Source organism: Erythrolamprus reginae, chromosome 4, assembly GCF_031021105.1.
Source record: "Erythrolamprus reginae isolate rEryReg1 chromosome 4, rEryReg1.hap1, whole genome shotgun sequence".
NCBI lineage: Eukaryota > Metazoa > Chordata > Lepidosauria > Squamata > Dipsadidae > Erythrolamprus > Erythrolamprus reginae.
In genome coordinates this window covers 22,585,372-22,600,022 of record NC_091953.1, presented here as the reverse complement: position 1 = coordinate 22,600,022, position 14,651 = coordinate 22,585,372, and the positions used below count along the sequence as shown (strand labels likewise).

The 14,651-nt window shown below is 40.5% G+C and overlaps 1 protein-coding gene across 1 annotated transcript in view; it reads left to right on the top strand.

The window, feature by feature from the left end:
• The first annotated feature begins 10,132 nt into the window (after window positions 1-10,132).
• The window catches only part of MICU2 (mitochondrial calcium uptake 2), an 83,121-nt gene continuing 78,602 nt past the window's right edge, over window positions 10,133-14,651 (top strand). The window contains exon 1 of the mRNA XM_070749814.1: window positions 10,133-10,587. Within this exon, the coding sequence (XP_070605915.1) occupies window positions 10,384-10,587 (204 nt within the window). The 5' untranslated portion in view covers window positions 10,133-10,383. The remainder of the gene's footprint in view (window positions 10,588-14,651) is intronic.

The window sequence follows — 14,651 nt, the reverse complement described above, 5'->3', positions numbered from 1 at the left end:
CTGGAATTCCCCATTGCTTGGAAATTTCAAACTTAATCAGATACTGAAGTGACGAACCTAAGTCCCCATTTTTTAAATTCTTGGTCCAACAACTTTCTGACCAACCAATTATTATTTTTTCTATAGCCAGAAAATGCTGGCTCAGTACATGAAGTACAGTATAGAGCACATTCTTCCTTGTGTATTGACAATCTGGAATGAAGGGCTGTTCTTCATCCTGGGAATGGACTGACAGAGCTGGCAGATTGTGCAAGCTACATTTACGGAGGTATGTTTTATCATTTCCTTTCTTACTAGTCGTAGATATATTGGGCTAGATATTGTAGTCAAATGTAAGACTTTACTGGCTCTTAAAAATCCAATTCAAAAATGTGAATATAAATGCACACATGAGGAATCAATGAAAAATAATGCATCCGGCTCTATTACTTAATGTGGGATATTTTAACAAATGAAACAGGAAAATACAGTGGTACCTCATGATACGAACCCCTCGTCTTACAAACAACCCGAGGTACGAACCCGGGGTTCAGAAATTTTTTACCTCTTCTTACAAACCTTTTCCTTCTTACGAACCCGCCGCCGCCGCCGCCGAGAAGCCCCACCGCCCGGCTGTCGCTTTTTGAAACAGCCGGGGGGCTTCTCAGCGTCCTCCTGAACCCGAACGCCAAACCCGAACTTCCGGGTTTGGCATTCGGGAGGCCGCCGAGAAGCTGTTTCAAAAGACGAAAGCCGGGCGGCGGCGTTTTTTTTGCGTTTTTTTTTTCGTTGCACAGATTAATTGATTTTACATTGTTTCCTATGGGAAACAATGTTTCGTCTTACGAACTTTTCGTCTTACGAACCTCCCCCAGGAACCAATTAGGTTCGTAAGATGAGGTATTACTGTAATTGCTGTTTGTTTGTTTGTTTGTTTGTTATCTATCTATCTATCTATCTATCTATCTATCTATCTATCTATCTATCTATCTACATTTACTATTTCAATTTCTAGGCTGCCCTCCTTCGAAGTTTCAGGGCAGCTTACAACATAGGAATAAATACAAAAACGCAGCATGGGAGAAATCAAAATGGACCAATTAAAAATCTAAAATCCACTAGACATACTAAACTAACAACCCTAAAATCCATGTCTAAGAACCATTCATAATAAGGTCTTTTGTTATCTGTCTTCTACACGTAATCACCATCAAGTGAACACAAGAACAAGGGGCCACAATCTGAGGTTAGTTGGGGGAAAGATCAGAAGCAACATGAGAAAATATTATTTTACTGAAAGAGTAATAGATGCTTAGAACAAGCTTCCAGCAGACGTGGTTGGTAAATCCACAGTAACTGATTTTAAACATGCCTGGGAAAAACATATATCCATCCTAAGATAAAATACAGGAAATAGTATAAGAGCAGGCTAGATGGACCCTGAGGTCTTTTTCTGCCGTCAATCTTCTATGTTTCTAGTTGTCACATCCTTCTGACAACTCCACTCATAAGAATCCTTTCAACTGACTCAGTAGAGTATTCTTTCAGGATCCAATCTGCATTGGTCATTGGGACCAGAGGTTTTGTCTTCCAAACTTTTGAGCTTGTGCTGGAGCCCATCTTCAAGAAACTTCTCTCTAGCTTTTCTAACTTCTCTCTAGAGCACTGGTTCTCAACCTGAGGGCTGGGAATCCCAGCAGCGCAAAAACGGGTGCTTCGCTGGCAACGGAAGTCCGGAGGTGGGGTTTCCTAGCGAGGGGAGCCTCAGCGAAATCGCAGCATCACAAAAACACGGAAGTCCGGAGGTGGGGTTTCGAGGACTTCTGTGTTTTTGCGGTGCTGCTATTTCGCTGAGGCTCCCCTCGCTAGGAAACCCCACCTCTGGACTTCTGTTGTCAGCGAAGCACCCGTTTTTGCCCTGCTGGGATTCCCCTGCTGGGATTCCCCTGCAGCATCACAAAAACACGGAAGTCCAGAGGTGGGGTTTCCCATGGAGGGGAGCCTCACGGGAATCTCAGCAATGCAAAAATGGGTGCTTCGGCTGGCAAAAGGGGCGAGTTTTGGGCTTGCACGCATTAATCGCTTTTCCATTGATTCCTATGGGAAACATTGTTTCATCTTACAAACCTTGTCCTGGAACCAATTAAGTTTGTAATATGAGGTATCACTGTATACTTATTTGTTTAGTGAAAATCTCCACATTCTTCTTGTTGAAGAAGATTGTTCAGCAGTAGACCTAAGGCTTGACTACTATATAGAATCATAAAATTACAAAAGAGTCTTTAGTTCATGGTTCTCAACCTGGAGTTGGGGACTCCTTTGGGGGTCGAATGACCGTTTCACAGGGGTCACCTAAGACCGTGTGAAAAGACAAATTTCCCATGGTATTAGGAACCAAAGCTTCTATTCTGGCGCCTTGGAACATATTTTTACAATCCAACCAGTCAGGCGTTTACAATGGGAATGTCTCTCTGTTGTTCCTGCCAATCAGCTTAAAGCTCTCTTGGGAGAATTGGCACTAGACTTATGGTTGGGGGTCACCACAACACGAGGAACTGTATTAAGGGGTCGTGGCATTAGAAAGGTTGAGAACCAAGCACTGTACTAGAGAGAAGATCCGAAAGCTCAGAAGACAAGATTTCTAATCCAGGCGATCGGCCCAGATTGGATCCTGCAATATTATCTTGGATACATATATTCACCCGCTTAGATGTTATTTCAGTCTTGAGAAAGATGGACATCACAATGTAGCAAGGCTGAAGTTTACAGCAGAGAGGTAAGACAATGAGATCCAATTTTATAATTATTTCTTGGGTGACTTGTGAGGTCAGCTCACAAATCATCCATAATACAGTAAAATTTCCTTTTTGTGTTATGTGTTCTGCTTAATCATGTTGTCAAAAGTAGTGAGGGGTGTTCAATTATTATTTGAAAACATCATTTTTCATTTAATTCCCATATACCCTCAACAACAAAGTATTTTTATCTGGGGAGAGGGGGGCTTAGTTGAACTTTCCATTATTTAAAAGAGAAGAGGTTATTCTTCAGTTACTCGATGGCTAGATTCATAGATCGCATCAAGCTGAAATATATGATTTACAAGCCACAATGGTTGGATTTACATGATACTAAGCCAAATCAAAACAAACCACATTACAGCCTTAAGCACTGTGCAGATTCAACCACTCTAAGAATTAAACAAATTCTATCTTGTCATCTTTTGGAGGCAAGCAATGAGATGAAATAGACCATTTAAGAAAATAAGTATGTATACTAAGGATACAGTATTTATTTGTGACTGCTCCCTATAGTAGGGCACTGCACATCAGAACAACTAGACACAAGGAAGTTTTTTCTCCAAATGCTTAACAACTAATTCCTACAACACTGTCAAATAATTTACTAAGACTGTATTACTATTCTTCTTCTCTTCCTTACTAGTGTCTATTTATTTTGTTTATTTATTTGTTTATTTATTTATTTATTCATTCATTCATTCATTCATCCATCCATCCATCCATCCATCCATCCATCCATCCATCCATCCATCCATCCATCCATCCATCCAGTACACAATACATATTGAAGAGAATAGACAGACCGAAATATCAGCTGGCTGTTGGGAGGTGCACGCGCATGCGCAGCAGAGTGAAGTTGGGATGATGACTCGCGTGCCCGCAGAGAGGGCTCTGCGTGCCACCTGTGACACATGTGCCATAGGTTCACCATCACGGGTCAATGGACTTTGAATGCTACATGCAGCCACGGTAATCCCTCCTGGAAAAAAAAAGATTTATATATGCTAATTGGATTGGATTTATTTATTACTGTCCTTTGTATATGTTGTGAGCCGCCCCGAGTCCTCGGAGAGGGGCAGCATACAAATCCAATTAAATAAATAAATAAAATTTAATAAACAATGTAGCCTCTAGTATGGAAGTGCAACTGGTATTTTTCTTTCTCTCAACAAAGTTCAACCTCCTCTAATTTGTCAATTAAAACTGAATACTGTATTAAGAGATTCAAGACTGGTAAAAAGGAAGATGTTCTTCATTAAGCAACAGTGCAGCTATGAAATTTTCTGCCTTTTAATATGATGATGCCCAGCAATTTACTGTTTTAGAAAAAAGATGACTGGACATTTATTTCAGGATTTAATTATTATGGTCTAAACCGCGGTAGGCAATGTGAACTTCAACTCTCATAATTCCTGAGCTAGCATGATTGGCTCAGGAATTCTGGGAGTTGAAGTCCATAAGTCATAGAAGAACCAACTTTACCTACCCCTGGTCTAAACAACAGATTTCTTAACATTTCAGTGGCAATTGCAGCTGGTATCTTCAAAGGCGTGATGGCTTGCTATGCAGACCATGAACCACTTAGCAGCGACCATGATGAGCCACAATGATAATGATATTCAAATACAAAAGTCTAAAACATCAAATTGTTATGTACAAACCTGTATGCACTAGATGCTACTGAGATTCACAAACATCCCAAGTGTTTCACCAAGAAGGAACCCTGAATCAAACGGATCATATTATTGATGTATAATCCAAGTTTTTTTTCCTATTTGAAAATGTATTCATCAGCAAATATAAGGTAACAGACAACAACAGAAAATTGTAAAAAATTCTATAAGCTCCAGAGGAACTTTTGGCTTTGGCTTTTTGCAACACATTATTGCAATATTTGTCTTTGGGTATTATCTCCTCACATGATTAGGTTACTGACAATAATGAAATCACGTTATAAACTAATTGTATGGAATTAGTTGATTAAAATTATAAAAATGCAAGTCTTTAAAACAAGTTAATTGAGTAATTGCTTAGCAAATTTAAAACAAGCAGGGGAGTAACAACTCATGTTCCAAAGGACTGCCAAAAAGGAAAAAAATTAAAGCAGAGGAATATTTTTCAAACTCAGTATTCAACCAACAAAAATCTTTCCATAGATGGAAATAACTTCTTAGAAGCAGGAGAGTGGTATTCAATCTAAGCCACATTATTGGGGGGGTTCTTTATTAGATTTCTGCTAGTTTAATAGAGAATGTCTGATTTTTTTTATTCAGACATTGTGATATGCTATAATTTAGCTTAGCCATAGCCATAACTGTAAACCATGTCAGGATATAGACCTAACAATTTACTAAGCTAAGTATGATCTGTGAGCTAAATTAGTACTGTATTTTGGCTATATTGAAGTTAAGAAACTTGAAAAAAACTGGACTTATATATTGCCTTGGCAAACATGCTAGAAAACCTACATTTATTTAGTTTGCTTGAGAGGGAGACAAAGTATAAGCAGGCACCTCTTCCAAACTAGATTGGCAGGTGAATCTTTTATTAATACTGGGAAAGGAATTCTTACTAGAACTGAAGTAGCAGATTTGTTTAGGAGGTCCAGGATATTTTACGGTACAGTGATACCTCATCTTACAAACGCCTCGTCATACAAACTTTTCGAGATACAAACCCGGGGTTTAAGATTTTTTTGACTCTTCTTACAAACTATTTTCACCTTACAAACCTACCGCCTCTGCTGGGATGCCCCGCCTCCGGACTTCCGTTGCCAGCGAAGCACCCGTTTTTGCACTGCTTGGATTCCCCTGAGGCTCCCCTCCATGGGAAACCCCACCTCCTGACTTCCGTGTTTCGGTAATGCTGCAGGGGAATCCCAGCAGCGCAAAAATGGGCGCTTCGCTGGCAATGGAAGTCCAGAGATGAGGTTTCCTAGCGAGGGAAGCCTCAGTGAAATCGCAGCATCGCAAAAACAGAGGTCCAGAGGTGGGGTTTCGAGGACTTCGGTGTTTTTGCGATGCTGCGATTTCACTGATGCTCCCTTCACTGGGAAAACCCACCTCCAGACTTCCGTTGCCAGTGAAGCGCTCGTTTTTGCAATGCTGGGATTCCCCTACAGCAAAAACACGGAAGTCAGGAGGTGGGGTTTCCCATGGAGGGGAGCCTCAGGGGAATCCCAGCATCCCAAAAACGGGTGCTTCGGCTGGCAAAAGGGGTGAATTTTGGGCTTGCGCGCATTAATCGCCTTTCCATTGATTCCTATGGGAAACATTGTTTCATCTTACAAACTTTTCACCTTAAGAACCTCATCCCGGAACCAATTAAGTTTGTAAGACAAGGTATCACTGTAAATGTAATTCTGTCCTAAATAGATCAGACAAGGAAGATTATTGGTGTTTCTAAACCTTGACAACTTGAAATCCATGTGTGGACTCCAACTCCCAGAATCCCCTATGCTGGTTGGGGAATTTTGGGACTTGAAGTCCGCACATCTTCAAGTTGCTAAGTTTGAGAAACACTGATTTAGAGTGGAGCAGCTACCAGTCTCATGCAGTAGGATCTGCTGCTGATCTTACTCTATCAAATGAGAAGGTTGGCCCAGTGAGCTGATAGTAGAGGATTAATGGGAAATTTTCCTCTGTGGAAAAATGAAGTTAAAATTTCTTGGCAAAAAGGCAAGGTTTTTTTGAGCTCCTTCCCTTCTCAATGCTTCCCTTTCTCAGTAGAAAGCAAGGATATACAGAGGAGACTTCCACCCAACTGGACATAAAGTCTACAAACTAGCCAACCACATTTTAGCTGAAATGTGTTGTTTTAATGCTATTCATGAGGTTAATATATGATTAACTAGCTAATACCTGTGCTTTGCTATGAAACTATGTGATTGGGCTTGATAAATTGACACTTAAAAGCTTTAACATTAATGAATAGTTTAAAAAGGGACTGTATTATTTTGTTAGAGATGGTAAGATAAATTTCTGTTACAGATTAAGACATTAATCTGTCTATGGAGAGGGGCGGCATACAAATTTAATAAATAAAATTAAATAAATAAATAAATTATTTGCATAGCATAGACTTTAAATTTGTCCCTCAGAATTGCTCAGAATCTCCTGTAAATAACATTCCTGATTTTGTTCTCTGGCTGGAGGATAACCAGGCTATCAGGTGAGCTGACTCTGGAGCATGCCACATAGAACTGGCCAGGCAGTTTCCCTTACTTGTGCTTTCCTAATCTCATCTGTAAATCTTTTCCTGATTTTTTTGTGCCCCTTTAAATGGTATTCCAGTAGAAAGACAGATTCATCTAAACTGAGGAGCGTTGAAGGGTGTTTGGAAACCCAAACAATATTTGCTATGTGAGCAAGGATGCCTGGGCATGGCTTAGTTCAACTGTTCGTAGTAAAGCTGTTTGCTCCTGTGAAAGCAAAAGCGAAACTGAAATTCCTCTGCTTGTGTTTTGCATTTGGATCAGAATTCTTTTCAGATGGGGTGGGGAAGTAGAAGCATCAGAGCTTGTTAATAATAATATAAGAAATACTGGCATTTCGTGATTAATGCATGAGTGGGTTTTGCTTTTATATATATAGATTTGGTGGATCATGTGAATCCCTAAAATTGAAATTATCTCCCTAAACTACAGTTAACTGGGCAAGATATGATTTTGAACAGTTATTCAAACCTGACACGCTGGAGATCAACAATTTTAAGAGAGGCCATGCCACACTTGCAGTTAATGATGGCACCAATTTGCCTGACACTAACTTTTCTTTGTAAAGTCCCCATCATATTATTTTTAACCAGGGGTGGGTTCCAACTTACCTCGCTGCCAATTTGCTTCCTCCTATACTGCATGGGCACACGTGCCTTGAACAATGCTGAAAAATTGACTCCTGCGCATGTAGAAGCGAAAAACAAGATGGTGCCGCCTATAGTGCCGCCGAGAGAGACGGTTTCTGGGCGTGGCCAGCAGGCCATCACTCCCAGTTCAATGAGGAGGGGGAAATTCCCACTACCAGTTCTAAAGAACCAGTCTGAACCCACCTCTGCTTTTAACTCATCCCAGTCCACAAGTAAAACAAGCTTAACTGCAATTATTCCTTTTGTATTCCAATGCTATTCAGTAAATTTATCTATCTATCTATCTATCTATCTATCTATCTATCTATCTATCTATCTATCTATCTATCTATCTATTAGATTTGTATGCCGCCCCTTTCCGTAGGTGTTGTTAGGTGTTGTGCAGTATTGGTTGCTACTGGTGTGGTAGTGGACTGCGCACCAGTAACGGCTGCCAGACTGCCCAATTTGCGTGCGACCGCTCTAGTGGAAGTCCTATGGGCATCACCATCTTTTTTTGGTATCTTTTGCTTTGTGTGCATGCGCAAAAGCAAAATCTCAGCAAAATCTCGTGAGATTTTAGCAACTTTTTGCTTCCGCGCAGGCACAGAGGCAAAAAAATGGTTGAAATTTCTCTCGCGTGCGTCCTCTCATGAGATTTCAGCACATTTTTGCTTCCTGAAACAAAAACACACAGGGGACGTGCACGCAACACAACTGAACTTGCGCGCAGAGTGCACCGATAGCAGCAGTAGCAGCAATCTGCCCTTGGTGTTGTGGCTTATCACCTTGGAAGGAAATCAAGGATCAAACTTTCTGGTACTCAATGACAGGGACCAAACAATTCCATATGGCAGAGGGAAACCCTTCAGGGTGATTTTTAATTCTCACAGTACAGTGGTACCTCTACCTAAGAACGCCTCTACTTACAAACTTTTCTAGATAAGAACTGGGTGTTTAAGATTTTTTTGCCTCTTCTCAAGAATCATTTTTCACTCACAAACCCAACCCTCCGAAATTGTAACTGGAAAAGGTGAGGGGAAGCCTCCGTGGGGCCTCTCTAGGAATCTCCTGGGAGGAAACAGGGCCGGAAAAGGCGGGGAGAAGCCTCTGTGGGGCCTCTCTAGGAATCTCCTGGGAGGAAACAGGGCCGGAAAAGGGGGGAGAAGCCTCTGTGGGACCTCTCTAGGAATCTCCTGAGAGGAAACAGGCCCTCCATCCTGTGGTTTCCCCAATTGCACACATTATTTGCTTTTACATTGATTCCTGTGGGAAAAATTGCTTCTTTTCTACTTAAGACAAACTTTTCTACTTAAGAACCTGGTCATGGAACAAATTAAGTTTGTAAGTAGAGTTACCACTGTACTTCAGAATTGGCATTCACATCAGTGAAGACAATGCCATTAGACCACAGCTATCTGCATGCACAAAACGTATAGCTGCTGCACAGCAGAGGCTTATTTTGGCAATTGGGGGAAAAAATCCCTAGATGTATTCAGTATATTGAACCATGCCATTTAAAAAAACCCTAAGTTTAATGTTTAAAAACAGCACCTGTTTATTTGGCCTAATTAAGCATCTCGTTCAGCCTTAGAATCACCTGCAATCGCTCTTGAAACAGCGCATGCGCTGCAGCAGAGCGTGTCTTTTGTTTTCATTTTTTTTAGAAAGAGCTAAAAAATATAGAGGTAACCTTTTGTTTCCGAAACCTTCATTTCCAAGTTCCTTTTAATGACTTCCCTAGAAACCACTTCCCTCTAGTCTAGATACAATAATAATACTATTATATAAGTGATAATGGAGCCCGTGAGTATTTCTCCTCCAAAATAATAATTACTGTACATCATTTTATTTATTTAGTTGTCAAACATGTATAGGATAGTAGTAGTTTGTATAAATATAACATAAGTAAAAAGTAACGATAAAAGAGGACAATAGGATAGGGACGGTAGGTACAGTGGTGCGTTTATCATGTGATGATACTTTTAATATTATTAAATAGCATCAAGTTATTCCAGGTCCTTGGGATGGACTCAATAAGGCAGAAAAAACCCAAATAGTCAAAAGATCTGGCCGACTATGCAACCAACCATAACAATCATGAACACATGCTCTTCTACTTATTCCACTTATTCATTCATTCATTCATTCGATTTTTATGCGGCCCTTCTCATGAGACTCACAACATATTTAATCCCTGTAAAGCATAAACTGAAATTATTCCAGTTTAGTAATTTGGGAATACTAGACCATGTAAAATAGTTATTAAAACAGATTTTGCTATTATATTAGTCAGACTTGCTCCATTTTTTTTTCACCGGCGGAAGAAAATCTCCCTGTAAGATCGCCAGCTGCTAGTGGTTGAGCTGGGCATTTTAATTCTTGCTTTTAATCAGGTCCCAGCAAAAAGTCTGTTTAAACGTCGCCTTCAAACCTCTTTCTCGCGCAAAACCCTCTCACTCAAATGACACCCGAAGCATTCAATAATTGCATCTTACCAAAGAAGCCCCGCTGACCATTAAAATATTGAAAAGGCGAGTTTTTGGAAAAGCATGCTCACCAGCAACGAGAAGACCTACTACGCCAGAAAGGAAGAACCTGCCTTTATTGTGTTGCCTCCGTTGTGACAACAACTCGACCAGCCCTTGTTGTGGAATAAGTAAACGGAATCTCCAAAGCGAACCCGGAAGTTTCAGAACTGTGGGTGGCTCTACAAAATCAACGTTTACAGATTGATGTCAAGGAGCTTTCGGCTTCCGAGAAAATGGCGGCCGCGTGGGGGGCCGCTCTGGTCCGCAATTGCGGGAGGCGCGGGGCGAGCCTGCTGGGCGGCTTCCGAGGGCGCAAAGGCTGGAGGGGCCCGTGGTTCGCAGCGGCCTCCCTGCTCGGAGGAGGCGCCTTGGTGGCCACCTGCAGCGAATGGAGCGGGCGGGAGAGGACCGGTGGCTTCTTCCTGGTCCTGGCGCAGGTGAGTGGGGAGACTGCCATTAAAATAGAATAGAATAGGGGGTCTTCAACCTTGGCAACTTTTAAGCCTGGAGGACTTCAACTCCCATTAATCCCCAGCCAGCAAAGCTTGCTTTAGACCAGGGGTGGACAAAGTTGAGTCTTCTGTGACTTCTGGACTTCAACTCCCAGAATTCCTGAGCCGACCATGCTAGCTCAGGAATTCTGGGAGTTGAAGTCCACAGGTCATAGAAGAGTCAACTTTGCCTATCCTTGGTTTAGAAAGCTTAGAACTACGTCGCCTTAAAACACGACCTAAGCATAGCCCATAAAATCATCTGCTGCAATGTCCTTCCTGCCAACCACTACTTCAGCTTCAACCATAACAACACACGAGCACACAACAGATACAAACTTAATGTAAACTCGACTGCAGGAAATACGACTTTAGTAACCGAGCATTTGATGCATGGAACTCACTACCAGATTCTGTAGTATCATCTCTTAACCCCCAAAACTTTACCCTTAGATTATCTACTGTTGTCCTCACCTGATTCCTAAGAGGTCAGTAAGAGGCATGCCTAAGTGCACACAGTGTATCTTCCGTCCCCTCTCCCAATGTTTCTTTTTTACTAGTATCATGTATATGAATATTATTATACCTTTGTATACTACCAATATGTACTTGACAAAGCAAACAAATAAATAAAAGAATCATGAGGTACAACACAACGATTGTCATAGCAATCAGGAAATAATATTAATAAAAATCTTAAGGATACAAGCAACAGGTTTCAGTCATACAGTCATAAGTGGGAGGAGTTGGGTGATGGTAATGATAGTAGTGCAGACTTAGTAAATAGTTTGATAGTGTTGAGGGAACTATTTGTTTAGCAGAGTAATGGCATTCGGGGGGAAAACTGTTCTTGTGTCCAGTTGTTTTGGTATGCAATATTCTGTAGCGACATTTTGAGGGTAGGAGTTGAAACAATTTGTGTCCAGGTTGTGAGGGGTCAGTAAATATTTTCACCGCCCCCTTTTTGACTCGTGCAGTATACAGGTCCTCGATGGAAGGCAGATGGGCAGCAATTGTTTTTTATGCAGTTCTGATTATCCTCTGAAGTCTGTGTCGGTCTTATTCAGTTGCAGAACCAAACCAGATGACATTATTATTTGTGTTTGAGGGAAGAATGATTGCGGGGGAAGGGAGGGATTTCCTTGCTGGAAGAGCCCTTTTAGTCAAGGTTTCTCTTGGCCTGCTCCCATCTCTAAACGTGAAGGACTACGGCTCCCATCATCCATGACCAGCATGGTTGCACTAGTGGCGGGGTGCAGATGCTGGGAATTGGAGTATAGCGCACATAATGGAGGGAGGGCACTAGGTTGGGAGATCACAAATAGAATAATAGTTGCAAGGGACTTTGGAGGTCTTCTAGTCCAACTCATTCTTAGGCAGGAAACCCTATACCAGTGGTCTTCAACTGTGCAACTTTAAGACTTGTGGACTCCAACTCCCAGAATTCCTAAGCCAATCATGCTAGCTCAGGAATTCTGGGAATTGAAGTCCAGATGTCATAGAAGAGCCAACTTATAAGAGCCAGACAAATGGTTGTCCAACCTCTTTTCAAAAACATCTGGAATTTGAGCACCACAAATTCTGGAAGCATGTTGTTCCACTGATTAATTAGAACTTTCAGAAAATATCACCTTAGTCCTAGGTTGCTTCTCTCCTTGATTAGTTTCCATCCATGGTTTCTTGTCCTTCCTTCCTTTTTCCGACTCCTAGAGATCATATGGATATTCTTTAATGACAGTGTGTCTTTAAATGGGCTTTTTAATGGTATTCTCATCATTGCTCCCATCACAGTAATTGAGTCCATCCATTTGGCTACTCTCTTTTCTTCCACTTTCCCAGCATTAGAGCCCTTTTCCAGAGAGCTGGGTCTTCCCATAGCGTCCCATAAAGTAGGAAAAGTTAAGCCTGGTCATTTGTGCCTTACATGAGAATTCTGGATTGATTTGTTCAATAATTATTGGTTTGTTTCCTTAGCTGTCCATAATAAACTCTTCTCCAACCCAGTCCTCCATTTCTTCCTGCTTAACAACCCACATAGCCCTGCAATTATGACATTAATCAGGTCTTCCAGGGTTACCAACACTAAGTGATGTGATCACATGACATCATGCTTTATGAACACTTTATGGACATCCCATAGATGTTCCCAATCCCAATCCTAACCGCTAGCATAACTCAAGGGCCACCTATATAAATAGACCATTCCTTCTTGTTTTTCTTTGAATTTCTTACACAAAGTTTTAAGAACGATTAATTTGTATTTATTATGTTTAGTGACTGCTCAGAAAATACTTTGTGGTCTAAGCAAAAGTATTTGTAAGCAAAATATTTCATTAAGTACAGGTACGTTACAAAAGAATATGACGGAATTTTTTTCCCTTGATTAGATTTTGTACTATACTGTAATGAAATTACTAAGTAAACGTTTTGTCAATTGTGATGTTTGATTTACATCATGTTACAGCAGTTTTATTGCATCGGTAGCTGTAAAATTAATTGCATTGATTGCTGAAATGTGCTTATGCAGGAATAATTTTAAGTAAAATGTTTCTATAAAGTGTGATGTATAATGTTTTGGAAACATATTTTATTTCTCAAAAAGTAATTTTGCCTCCTTTGATTAAAAAGAGGAAACTTTTGAAGTTACCTTTAAGGCTTCCTTAATATTTCTTTAAAAAAATAAAATAGAAAACCTTCTCTTACCAACTAAGAGAGACCCTGGATCTCAGTAAAGCATATTAAAACACACTCTAATAATAGAGTCTGGTTGTATAGGGAATAAAGACAGAATGGTGAGAAGCTGTTGCTTCAAATCCTGAAGTCCATAAAAAGCTGCTTTTTCTCATTCATGTACTGCTCAAAAAAATAAAGGGAACACTCAAATAACACATCCTAGATCTGAATGAATGAAATATTCTCATTGAATGCTTTGTTCTGTACAAAATTGAATGTGCACAACAGCATGTTAAATTGTCAATCAGTGTTGCTTCCTAAGTGGACAGTTTGATTTACTTGGAGTTATATTACGTTGTTCAAGTGTTCTCTTTATTTTTTGAGTAGTGTACTTCAAGAACAGTGTTTCTCATTCTTGGTCACTTTAAGTTGGGTTTACTTCAACTTCCAGAGTTGGCTGGGGAATTCTGGGATTGAAGAGGATTTAGCTTTACTAGATAAATGATCAAAGCAATGGAAACTGCAGTTTAATGTTTCCAAATGTAAAATACTGTAATGCACTCGGGGAAAAGGAATCCTCAATCGGAGTATTGCATTGGCACTTCTGTGTTAGCAAAAACTTCAGAAGAGAAGGATTTAGGGGTAGTGATTTCTGACAGTCTCAAAATAGGTGAGCAGTGTGGTCGGGCGGTAGGAAAAGCAAGTAGGATGCTTGGCTGCATAGCTAGAGGTATAACAAGCAGGAAGTGGGAGATTGTGACCCCGCTATATAGAGCGCTGGTGAGACCACATTTGGAATACTGTGTTCAGTTCTGGAGACCTCACCTACAAAAAGATATTGACAAAATTGAACGGGTCCAAAGACGGGCTACAAGAATGGTGGAAGGTCTTAAGCATAAAACGTATGAGGAAAGACTTAATGAACTCAATCTGTATAGTCTGGAGAACAGAAGGAAAAGGGGGGACATGATCGAAACATTTAAATATGTTAAAGGGTTAGATAAGGTTCAGGAGGGAAGTGTTTTTAATAGGAAAGTGAACACAAGAACAAGGGGACACAATCTGAAGTTAGTTGGGGGAAAGATCAAAAGCAACATGAGAAAATATTATTTTACTGAAAAAGTAGTAGATCCTTGGAACAAACTTCCAGCAGACGTGGTTGGTAAATCCACAGTAACTGAATTTAAACATGCCTGGGATAAACATAGATCCATCCTAAGATAAAATACAGAAAATAGTATAAGGGCAGACTAGATGGACCATGAGGTCTTTTGCTGCTGTCAGTCTTCTATGTTTCTATGTTTCTATGAAGTCCAGCCATTTTACCAGTGGCCAAA